This window comes from Mustela nivalis (assembly GCF_964662115.1).
Source record: "Mustela nivalis genome assembly, chromosome: 10".
NCBI lineage: Eukaryota > Metazoa > Chordata > Mammalia > Carnivora > Mustelidae > Mustela > Mustela nivalis.
This window is the reverse complement of record NC_139029.1, coordinates 55760460-55773510: the sequence shown is the minus strand read 5'-3', so window position 1 is coordinate 55773510 and position 13051 is coordinate 55760460. Positions and strand designations below refer to the sequence as shown.

The 13051-nt window shown below is 35.4% G+C and overlaps 1 protein-coding gene across 2 annotated transcripts in view; it reads right to left on the bottom strand.

Annotated features, from left to right (window-relative positions):
• Positions 1-13051, bottom strand: part of LRRC7 (leucine rich repeat containing 7) — a 708443-nt gene that overhangs the window by 119449 nt on the left and 575943 nt on the right. For both annotated transcript variants that reach the window (XM_082688811.1, XM_082688812.1), the window contains one exon: positions 10366-10438. In XM_082688811.1, coding sequence (XP_082544937.1) covers positions 10366-10438 — 73 coding nt within the window. The remainder of the gene's footprint in view (positions 1-10365; positions 10439-13051) is intronic.

Here is a 13051-nt window from a genome sequence, read left to right as displayed (position 1 = left end):
GTGGAATACGCCCATTAAAGATTAAATATTTGCATTACAGATTGGGTGAATGAGTTCACAAGTCTGTGTACAGTTAAGTAAATCAAGTCTCATGCACCATGGGTCAGTTTGACCCTGACTAAGGTAACTCGTGGTTCCTGGTTCTTACCATCTTCAGCTGGTTAGAACCAGTTGCAGTGAAACACGGCATTCAGCTTTGAATAGTATCTCTTAAGCAAATGCTGCTTTAGTGAACAACTGTCCTTTTATATAGACAAGGCATGTAGCTTTTTCTCTGAGTCTTAGTTTCTTCACATTTGCAAAGAGGATACTAATAATTCCTGCTTCATGTAGTTGCTCTCAGTACTTTATGAAATACTGTTTAAGAATTTAGTACAAGACCCATCATAAAATACATGCTCAGGAAGTATTTTCCCTTTGTATCAGTGAACCCTGATAAATTCATTTCTAAATCCTCTGAGGCCCCATATGCAGGGGTGAGTATATTGCTGGGTGCCAGGTACGTATTGCTGTGTGTGTGTGTGTGTGTGTGTGTGTGTAGTGTGTGGTGTGGGCAGAAATCAATGTATGTGCGAAACCCAGTAATAGTTTATTTCTTAGAAAAAAAGTCTAGCCCAGTGCTTCACATATATAATGCACCAAAATTGAATAAACCATTTATCGATGGTTTAAGATTATGTACTCAGCAAAAGGTCATAAAACTACTGGAGACGTTTAAAAATAAAAATTTCAAATGCATGTTCAGAGGTAGAAGTCAAAGACTTAGTTCAAAATGTAATAAAGTTTTCTCATTTTTCCTTTCTTTTATAAAAACATTTTTAAAAATAAAAACATGTTTTGAGGTTAGTCTTGAGTCCCAGTTAAGCAGCCCTTATTTTGCATAGTTCTGATGTGAATGCATTTCAGTCATCATGGTTTCATTAGATAACATTATTCCCCCATCACCAAGCTCAAACTTCAGTATATTAACTGTGAGTAACTGCATAAAACGTAAACTTTGCTTTTAATTCTTGGGCTCACAAATCACTATGTAAATAACGGATGCACATCAGGTGATTCATCACATTCCCTCTTTCTAAGGCTGTCAGTGATTCGTCCCTAAACATCTGTCATTGGGTTCACACCACAAATAGTACATCATGTGGTTGTTTTTCCTTCTTGTCAATCAGTAGAGAGATACTATAGGTGCACTAATTTAATATTTATACTGTTGGAAAATGCTCTTGATCTCCCTAATTCTCTTGGTGATTTAAATGAAAATGTGAAAACTTAAATAACTTCATTGACGCTGCCAATGGACCAAGGAGTTATTTCAACTCTAAAGACCTGTTAGCTTACACAGACTTTGGAATAGGTTATCATTGCTACAGCTGGAGATCATATAATTTCTTTAGCTGAGTTGTGGAAAAAATATGACATAAAGTGTACAAATAAAAATATGCAAGCATCATGACAGGAAGTCCTGGCAAGTACTACGCATGCATTACAGCAGAAATTTTCACCACAACATAACTGCACAAACATAACTGGAGTTACAGAAGAGGCAGCTGACTGTGGGGATGCTGCCTGTCACTTGCAAAGGACCATACACATGCTCCTGGAGGAACTTAACAGCAAGCTTGTTGACGTAAATGAGGAAAGTGGTTGTAATGAAAAGGATGAAGATGTCTTAGAGAAAGTGACGCTGGTAATAAACTTCGCATTAAAGGAACTCTCAGGGATGTTTCATGACATGGAAAGCACAAAGGATGCTTCTTTAAGCTTAAAAAGACAATTCACCAATGTACAGGAACAATGTTCACTCTGAAATATGATTTACATGATGAAAAGAAGGCAAGTATGTTCAAAATAATCTTGATAACTTTTTTTTTTTTTACAAAAAGCCCACTTTAATTCTTGATGTTCATACTGTCTACAAAGACAGCAAACTAGACGAATATTAGTTTTACTATTTTTCCATTTCCTTATACACTTATAATCAACCCTAATAGTGTTTAATGTTTTAAAAAGGTTTTAAAGATCTTCGGACAGAACTATTATAGTTTTGCCTCTTGGATTATTTTTTTTTAAAAGACAGTATTTATTTATTTATTTATTTGACAGAGAGAGAGAGAGAAAGCACAAGCAGAGGGAGTGGAAGAGAAAAGGGGAGAGGGAGGGGAGGATGCAGGCTCCCTGCTGAGCAGAGAGTTGACCCATGGGTGCTCTATGGCAGGTGCTTAATTGACTGAGCCACCCAAGTGCCCCTCCCTCATTGATTAAGACTGTAGCATGATTTTAGCTTGAATGGTTGTTTTCACAGTCCTTCACCTCTGTGCAAAGTGAGAATTTCCTGCATTGAAATAGACAATGTTTTGACTGCACTATGGGCGTCCTCAAAGAATTTTACATCTGAAAGAATTTTACATCTTTGGGTTATAGAGAAAGCTAATAGATGCAAAATACACACTCTTCAAGGATCTCAGAAATTCAAAAGATTTAAACTCATAACATTCCAGCTGGCTTTGTTAATGGCAATCTTGTTAGGAATCACTTAAAGTATTTTACTACAGGATCCTTGGCAAAAACAGTTACATGACATTATTCAGATTATCACTGGCTTTCAAAAGATAGAGCAAAACAAGTGAAGTTGGTCACCACAGAAAGACAAGCACTGTATGATCTCACTTGTATGTGGAACCTAAAACAAAACGAAACAGCTCATAGATACAGGGAACAGATTGGTGCTTGCCAGAAGTGGGGATAGGGAACGGGAGAAATGGGTGAAATGTGGTCAAAAGGTGCAGACTTCCATTTACAAAATAAGTAAGTCATGTGGATATAACGTCCAGCATGGTGGCCATAGTTAGCAGGACTGTATGTATTGCATATTTTAAAGTTGTTAAGAGAATGGATCTTAGACATTCTCATCACAAGCAAAAAAATCAAACCTATGTATGGTGACGAATGCTACCAGACTTATCGTAGTCATCATGTCACAATATACACAAATATTGAATCATTATGGTGTATACCTGAAACTAATATGTTATGTCAGTGGTATCTTAATAAAAATACATTCATTTACTTTTTGCAAAAATAAGATAGACCTAAAGGTCCTCCTTTTTTTTTTTTATTTTTAAAGAATTGTTCTCAGGAGTCTATAATTGTATACATTAAAAGGAAAAACACACTGCAAAGAAAGTGTAAAAAACAGCACTTCCCAAACTTCAGAATGCCTATGAATCAGCAAGAGAACTTATTAAAATTCAAATTCAGAGTCAGCGTTGTGGTGGGCCTAGATCCTGCATTTTAAAAAAGTTCATAGGTGATTAAATTCTGCTGGTCCTAGGAATACACACTGAGTTAGTTGTAAGGCTTTAAATAAAGTCCCTGCAAATATTTCAAGAGTAGCATTTAAACACACAGACACACACACAAAATAGACTTGCTCATAAAATCTATATAAATATTACAAGAATTGTGTGCAGTAAAGCTTTGTCTTAGTTCACACATAAGTACAACTATTAAAGTAGGCTACTAAAGGTAGTAATGCTTGAAATTAAACAAAAATAATAGTATTGACTTAATTTTCTAAAAATACTCTCTACATTTTTCTCTAGTTTGGTCTTCATGAATTAGTTTTGTCTGGGAAGATATTATTGTATCATTAACCCTCAATTACCTACCTAATAAGTAAGAAAGATTATGAATATGTTACATGGATAATCTGTAATTTCACTTTAACATCATTCATGACTTTGAGAAACCATTAGATACTATTAAATGTTCTATTAACATAGATGCTAACAAACATAAAAACAAATGGATTTGGGCTTCACTTTCTTTGTTTAGTTTTAAGTCAATAGAAATAATGTAATTCAGTGGAAAATATTCAGACAGGCTAGGGTTCCAATTCTAGTGTAACCACTTAATAGCTGAGCAAATTTTGTTTATGATTAATTCTTGTTTTCCCATCTGTAAAATTGGTTGATAATGTCTAATGCTGATAGTTTCAAAGAAGATTAAATGTATGCTAAGCCTATGGTATATATATATATATATATATATATATATATATATATATATATATATATCACTTCAATAAAATGACCTGTTCTAAGGTGGAGGTACCCTGAAAAAAGATCTTTTTTTTTTTTTTAAAGATTTTATTTATTTATTTGAAAGAGATCACAAGTAGTCAGAGTGGCAGCCAGAAAAGAATGGGAAGCAAGCTCACCGCTAAGCAGAGAGCCTGATGCGGGGCTTGATCCCAGGACTCTGGGAGCATGACGTGAGCTGAAGGCAGAGACTTAACCCACTGAACCACCCAGGTGCACCTCAAAAAAAATCTTGAGTGATATTTCTGAAATATGTGAAAGTTATCCTGTGATATTTCCTTTTTTTTTTTAAGATTTTATTTATTTATTTGACAGAGAGAGATCACAAGTAGGCAGAAAGAGAGAGTGAGAGAGAGAGAGAGAGAGAGAGGGAGAGGAGGAAGCAGGCTCCCCACCGAGCAGAGAACCCAATGCGGGACTCAATCCCAGGACCCTAGGATTATGACCTGAGGCAAAGGCAGAGGCTTATCGCACTAAGCCACCCAGGCACCCCGATATTCCCTTTTTAAAATACATTGTTTCCTATAAACAAAACCTTCTAGTAGGTAAAATGTAAAACTACCTGCAACTGATTAGTAAGGCATTGGAGATGCCTTAATTTAAGATGATGTGTAGAATTTAATTGTATTTGTGAAGATTTAGTAGAAAGGGATATATAGGAATAACTTGGAGATACTGTGGGTTGGGTTCCAGATTACCAAAATAAAATTTATGTCACAATAAGGTGAGTAAATTGAATATTTTGTTTTTTACATAATATTTTGGTACATGTAAGTTATGTTTATAGTAAATTACAGTGTACTGTTAAGTGTACAATAGAATTATGTCTAAAAAATGTACATACCCTATTTATTTATTTATTTATTTATTTATGGCTATAAAATACTAACCATCATCCGAACTTTCAGCGAGTCATAGTTCTTTTTGCTGAGGGTCTTGCTTTGATGTTGATGGCAGCTGATGTTGATCAGGGTGATAGTTGCTGAAATTTTTGTAAAATTTCTTAAAATAAGACTACAGTGAAGTTTGCCATATCAGTTTACTCTCCCTTTCATGAACCATTTTTCTGTAACATATGATGCTGTTTGATAGCAGAACTTCTTTCAAAATTGGGGTCAGTCCTCTCACACCCTGCTGCTGCTGTATCAAATAAGTTTATGTAATATCCTTTGATGTCTTTTCAACAATCTTCACAGCATCTTCACCAGGAGTAGATTCCATCTCAAGAAACCAACCTCTTTCCTCATCCATAGAAAGCAACCCCTTAGTCACTGAATGTTTTATCATGAGAATGCAACAATTCAGTCATATCTTCAGGCTCCACTTCCAATTCTCTTGTGACCTCTACTACATTTACAGTTACTTCTCCACTGAAGTCTTGAACTCCTCAAAGTCATTCATGAGAGTTGCAATCAACTTCTTCCAAACTCCTATTAATCTTAGTATTTTGACCTCTTCCCATGAATAACAAATGTTCTTAATGGCATCTAGAATGATGAATCCTTTCCAGGAGGCTTTCAATTTACTTTTTGCAGATCTATCAGAAGCATAACTATCTATAGCAACTGTAACTTTACAAATTGTATTTCTTAAATCATAAGACTTAAAAGTAAAAAGGACTCTTGGATCCATGGGCTGCTGAATGGATGTTGTGTTAGCAGGCATGAAATCATCCATCTCATTGTACATCTCCATCAGAGCTCTTGGGTGAAAAGGTGCATTATCAATGAGTGAGCAGTAATATTTTGAAAAGAATCTTTCTAAGCAATAGGTCTCAACAGTGCGCTTAAAATATTCAGTCAATCATGTTGTGAATTTATGTGCTCTCAGCCATGTTTTGTTGTTCCATTTATAAGCACAGGCAGAGGAGATTTTAGCAAAATTCTTAAGGGTCCTAAGATTTTTGGAATGATAAATGAGCATTGGTTTCAACTTAAAATCACCAGCTTGGGGTGCCTGGGTGGTTCACTCAGTAAGCATCTAACTCTTCAGTTTGGATCAGGTCATGATCCTCTTGTTGAGGCATTGAGCCTTGCCTCAGTCTCCACACTGAGTGGGGAGTCTGCTTCTCTCTCTCCTTTCTGTCTCTCTCTCTCCCCTCACTCTGTGTGCATGTATGTGCCTGTGCTCATGTGCTTGTGTACTCTCTCTCAAGTACATCAATAAATCTTTAAAAAAATGAATAAAATCACAAGCTAAGTAGCCCCTAACAATAAAGCCAGCCTGTCTTTTGAAACTTTGAAGCCACACATTAGCTTCTATCTAGCTGTGAAAGTCCTAGGTGACATCTTCATTCAATAGAAGGCTGTTTCATCATTTTCACTGAAAATATGTTGTTTAGTGTAGCTGCCTTTATTAATTGTTATAGTTAGATCTTCTGGATAACTTATTGTAGCATCTACATCAGCACTTGCTGCTTTACCTTGCATGTTTATGCTATGGAAACAGCTTCTTTCCTTAAACCTCATGTAACAACCCTGCTAGCTTCCAAGTCTTCTTCTGCACCTTCCTCACCTCTCTCAGTCTTCAAAGAATTGAAGAGATTCTTGCTCTGGATTAGCCATTGTTGGGGCAGGGAATGTTGGTGCTGGTTTGATCTTCTAACCACACTATGAAAACTTTCTATGTATCAGCTATAAGACCGTTTTGTCTTCTTATCATTCATGTGCTCACTGGAGTAGCAGTTGTAATTCCCTTGAAGAACTTTTCTTTTGCATTCACAACTTGACTGTTCAGCACAAGAGGCCTAGCTTTTGGCCTGTCTTGGATTTTGACTTGCCTTCTTTGCTAAGCTAAATCATTCCCAGCTTTTGATTTAAAGTGTGAAATGTGCAACATTTTCTTTCACTTGAATACTTAGAGACTGATGAAGGGTTAGTATTTGGCTTAACTTCAATATTGTTGTGTCTCAGCAAATAGAGAAAGCCAAGGAAAGGGAGGAATATGGGCAAACAACTGGTTAGTAGATGAGTGGGAACAAATGACAATTACCGATAAATTGGCTGTCTTGCATAGAGGCAGTTCATGGTGCTCCTAAACAGTTACGGCCATAACATCAAAGATCGCTGATCACAGATCACCATAACAAATAGACTAATGATGAAAAAATCTGAATTATTGTGAGAATTACCAAAATGAGACATAGAGTCACAAAGTGAGAAAATGTTGGACAAATGGCACTGATAATGCTGCTCAGTACAAGGTTACCACAAACCTTCAATTTGTATAAAAAAAAAACCTCAGTATCTGTGAGGTACAATAAAATGAGGCATGTCTATAATAACTAAAGAAAGAGATATAAAATTTGTTTGGAACGGGCAAGTTGCTCAAACAGCTACTGCCTGAAAGCATCAGGATACCCCAGGAGTTAAGAGACCAAACTGCAGCCAGTCAGCTGGGATTAGAGTCTGGACTAGAACAATTACTAGTGGCAATATCCTTGTCAAGTGACTTAATTACTCTGTACCTTAGTTTCATCACTAGGCACAAGAGGGTGATATCGGTAGTTAACCATGTGTTATGAGGACTAAATACAGGTAAAACACTTAGAATGGGCCCATAATGAATGCTAAGTAACTTTGCAATTATCCTTATTTTCAGAGATTGTAAAATCAATTTCATTTAATGTAAGCCAAGAATCAAGTTTTAGACTCTACCCTTAATTTTGTCATTAATATTAGGTAAGTTGTTTGTGCTGCTTCTAAACAATGCAAGAAATTAACAAAATTGAAACAATTCTTTTCGGTAATGTTTACTCACTGAAACCACTCAGTTTTTGTTCTAAATCCTACAGGTGAAGATGAATTCACTCAAATCATGGTGGAAATTTGTTACCCATTAAACAACCATGTTGACTGATTTTGAACAGAGTTACCATCATTGTCAAGACAATATACTTTTCCTTTGACCCATTTTCCCATTCTTCCAAAGTAATTACTTATCTTTCCCTTCCTTTGGACTCTTTGGAAGTTAATTAGGTTGATTGAAAAGAATATCTGTAATTTTTTTTTATTATAGGAGAAAAATATCACCCAAATATAAAATTCTATTCAGTATTTTTTTAAAGTGAACATTTCTAAAATCTATGAGTAGAAAAAGCTTTGTTCATTGCAAAAGACCATAAAAAAGATTCTATATGCCTCAAGATAAGATTCTAATTTTTTTAACCAACCAAAATATAGAGACATTTATGTTGCATTTATAATTTGGCCACAACACATAAATGGTCACAGTCCTAAAATACCGAGGCAGGGAGTGCAGGAGAAAATAGGCAATAAAAGACAATGGCTTTTAAATGGAAATCATTGCTGGCAGAGGGAGAAGCAGGCTCCTTGCCAAGCAGAAAGCCCAATGCAGGGCTCTATCCCAGGACCCCAGGACCTCAGGACCCCAGGATCATGACCAGAACCAAAGGTAGTTACTTAACTGAAGGAGTCACCAGGGGCCATACGTGCAAATACAAAACATTTGTATTCAGGTGTTACCTTGAAGTAAGAATGTAAGTTAGACAATGGCTCTCATAATTTTACTATATAAAACATGATGTGATATAGAACAGATATCTTCAAAATTGGTTGGTCTTAGGACCCATTTGCTCTCTTAAAAATCCCTGGTAACTCAAAGAACATGTGTTTATATTTTTTATATTTATTGATATCACTATATTATAGATTAAAACAGGAGTTTTAAAAAACAATTAGTATCTATTAAATAATAATAGTAAACCTTTAACATGTTAATTAACATATCTTTATTCCAAGTAACCATATTTTTTCTAAAAAATATTTAGTGAAAAAGGTGACAGTTTTTATTTTTGTAAATCTCTTGAATATTTGGCTTAACAGATCTCTTCTTTGCTTATGTATTCGATCTGCTGTGACATATTGTTCTGACTGAATTATATATAACAAAATCCAGCCTCACATAGATATATAGTTGAAAAAAGAAGGAATATTTCAGTAGTTTTTTTTGATAATTGTGATTTTTTTCTTTGATATTACACCAAAACTCAACAACCACCAGTTTTTTAGGGGTAACTGCAATGTAGAATCTGAAATTATATCAATGAGTTTTCTTAATCTTCATACCAACACATTAAAATCAACCAGTCTATTTTGCATTTTGAATGGGTCTTTCACTCCTGTCTGATTTTGTAATTCATGCATTGGTCATTTGGAAATACTGCTTCACTGAGTTATATAGATTTTCAAGATGTTCACACATTTATAGCACAATATCAACAAATTACATTAATTTATATCACACCAGTCTTATCAGAAAAGCTTGTAAATAGTGGGAAGCTGTCAGGCTCACAGTGGCAGATAGGAATTTTCCAAAATTCCAATTTTTGCTTGATAGCTCAAATTTTACTGTGAGTGACAAATACTGTCAGTTGTTCTCCTTGAAGAGACAAGCTCACTTAGTTCATTTTCGGCAAAATGTCTGCCCCCAAAAACCCAAGTTTAAATAACCAGTTTGTTAATCCTTCTTCTTTTTCTTAAAAAGACTATTTTTTTTTTTTTTTAGAGCTGTTTAAGGATCACAGTAAAATTGAGAAGAAGGTACAGAGATTTCCCATACAATTCCCACTTGCTTCTTTCTGTCTTTCTGTTTGTTTATTTTTTTTCACCAGTTTTTGTTTTAGTTCATTCCTCTAACACTTCTCTTTCATTTTCTCTGAAACAATAATCAAAGGAAGGTAATGGCACTTAAAGAAATCTAAAAACATGAGCTTTATAATAAGATTCTTAACCTTTATCCCTGCAAGCCAGTAATCAACCTTGAATTGAATAGGCCCATTTATCTTTGATGAGTCATTTTCTTACTTTTAAAGGCAAATAACTTTATTTTTTAGAAATAACATTTACAGTACTATTTTATAGTACTACTACTATAAATAACAATCACTAAATATAATATATAAATCACTTATGGTATAATGATAACATATTATAAACTATAGGGCTTTATACAAACTGATTTGATTTCACAAGACACGTTCAAGTGAATTTTGAGTTGCTACTCAGTTAAAAACATCAAATTAATAGTATCTGGAAAATAACAGGCAATAACATAATTAATGATCTGGGTAACCCCTTTGCTTATGAAAGAGTCATAGCTATTTCTCATGATATTATATAGTGTCAATGCAATGTTCAGATAGAAAACTAAATTAAGATAAGAAATGTTTTGAAGTAAAAAGATTCAGCATATCCTTTTGTTTCTGGCTAAGAGGGGCTGACTGGTATGAAACTTTGGCACTTACTTTCCGATTGTGTTGGGTAGTATTGTAAGTTGATTGTCATCTACTTTTAGAGTTGTTAATTTTTTCAACAGTCCTAAAACAGAGAAGAAGCTTTATTAATACACAAGAACAGATCTCTGACAGGAAATACAATAAGAAAGAAAAGAATCACTTGTGATGACCATTTATCATGCCAACTGGCTACACTCTGCTTATATAAAGTTACAGCTATATTTGTGTGTAGTCTAATCTCGACTTTCCAGTTTTAAAAACTTCACTTGCATCAGTGGGAATTCAGGTTCATCAATGCAGACAAATAAACACAACATAGCGCTCCGCAGAAACGGAAGACAGCAACACTACCACATTTCCCTTATCTAGTATACCACAAATGGACCAGATGAAAATTTTTGAGCCAGCTGTGATTTAATATTTAATTAACTCCTAAGATAATAACTAACATCCCTGTTGTGATACAAATTAAAAACAAATCTGAAGTAAGCCTAATATCAACGAATGGGTATTGAAATATTGTGATGCAGCGGTTATAATTATGTACTTGGAAAATTACAACATATGACCTCATACTCTTTGCTACCATAAATCCTTGAGTTGGATCCACAGAAATCACAAAAACTTGCAATTTTAATATACAGAACAGAACTGGCCAAGAATCGAAGTTTCAACTATTTATATTTCACTGTCAGATTTACGCCTCCCATACCCTTACTGACTGCTCTATTCCTAGGGTTTTAATGAGTAATAGTCACAGAGTAATTGAAGACAGCTTCCTTTACCCAGCCATGATGTAGCATCAGTCTGGCTTAAATAGCCAAGGCCCAAGGACAAAGCGTGGTTAATTTTTGTTTTGCATTGGAAATATGCCTATATACTGTCGGTTACTTTTTTTGCAGAAAACTTGTATTCATGGATAGAGTGGATTCCATGGTCAAATGTGTTTGGGAAAAGCTAAATTAAACAACATTAAACATATCTCTTTAATGAAGTTTTTCTAGGACATTTTAATATATTAATGAAGCAATGTGACTTTCCAAAGTTATTGCGGAATGCCTGTGAGTGTGCGGCATACCTTGTACAGCCAGTGTTTTGTGAATAGGCTTTGAGAAGCACTGCCGTGGACCAAGCCCACCCACATCACGTATTCTGCAGATTCCTTAAAGTCATAGAGTAAGTCAGAATAGATCGGAAATAAAAAGCGATTATTGCACTTTAAATTTCAGTATGCTCAGTTACATATTCTGTAGAAGCACTCAGAATCTCTGCTCTAGTGGGGAGAAAGGTTCTCACTGTCAGACTGCTGTGAGAAAATATCTACAAAATATTGGAGCTTAATACATCAGCTTGTGCCCTCAGGATACAGCACAAAACAGCAGCACCTGGGAAAGAGGACAATTCTCACTGGGGTCATTTATCTCTGAAGTTTGCTCCCCCACTGCCATATTCATCTATGTTTCAAGGGTGACTGAATCACTTCAGCTTCGCTGGTATGTATGTAAGAAATATCAACCTTGGAAATAGAAAAGAGCTTGTTCGTCAATTGTGGCAAGAAAACAGGGGGTGATGGATTAGAGCTAAATTTTTTATGACTTGGTAGCCCTTATCAAGCTACTGCACCTGCCCACCAGTGAAGCTAGAGGAGGTTTGGCGGTCTCAATGTCACCTGATTGGGTTATAGGAGGTTTCGGGTGGGGTCGCAGATCACTGGGCAAATACCATGAAACTGAGTTGCTAGGTAGCCTTTAAGAGAATCACAGCACCAAAGTCTGAAAGTAGTGGTGAAAATCTTGAGGCATGCTAGAGACAAAAACCAAAAGGTTGATGCAACAGGGGTTTTTGAAGAATGGAGTGGTGGCTCTGTCACCCCCTGGAAGCTTCTGCAGCTTTACAGGTGGAAGCAAGTTGATTCCCTATGCTTAGCTCCATGTCCGTGGATTTAAAGGAAGTTTGTTCAGTTGTCGCTCACATATTCCATCCAAGGGAACGCTATGGAGAGATTGTGCAGCTTCTATAGGAATATGGTTGATCTTGGTGCAGAAATAGGGCATCAACCTTATCTTCATTGCTCATGACTTCTTCCAGCAGGTAACTCCTTTACTGCATTTCTATACCATATCTGTTTGGACTTTCTTCTACCCCAGCAGGAATCAAAGATATTCTATTCTCTTCCTTCCCTCTATTTGTGTCCTTCCTTAACTCCCTACCTCTTTATTCTATACTCCCAACGAAGGAGTATTGAAGGGCAAGAAAAATGAGGACTTTTACTATGATCTTTAGCTACTTATATAAAAATATAATAAGCAGCTATATATTAAATATTAATATGATTTGTTAGAGAAAATAGCTAGCATTTTCATGTTATTTACACACATATGATAGAATTCTGAAAGCCAAATAGCTGTGTGATCATGAAATTTAAGATTATAATAATTATTATATTATTATAATAGATGCCATGAGCACTTACTATGTGCCAGGTACTGTCCTAAGCTGTTTTAAACATATGAATCCATTTATTGCTGGAAATAACCCCATGATGCAGGTACTACTACTACCCTACTTAATAGATGAAGAAACTGAGCACAGAGAAATTAAGTAGCTGGTCTAAGTTCTCAAAGCTAGCAAGGTAGAAAATCCAGAATTTGAACACAGGTAATTTGACTACAAAACCTGTGTTCTTAACCACAAA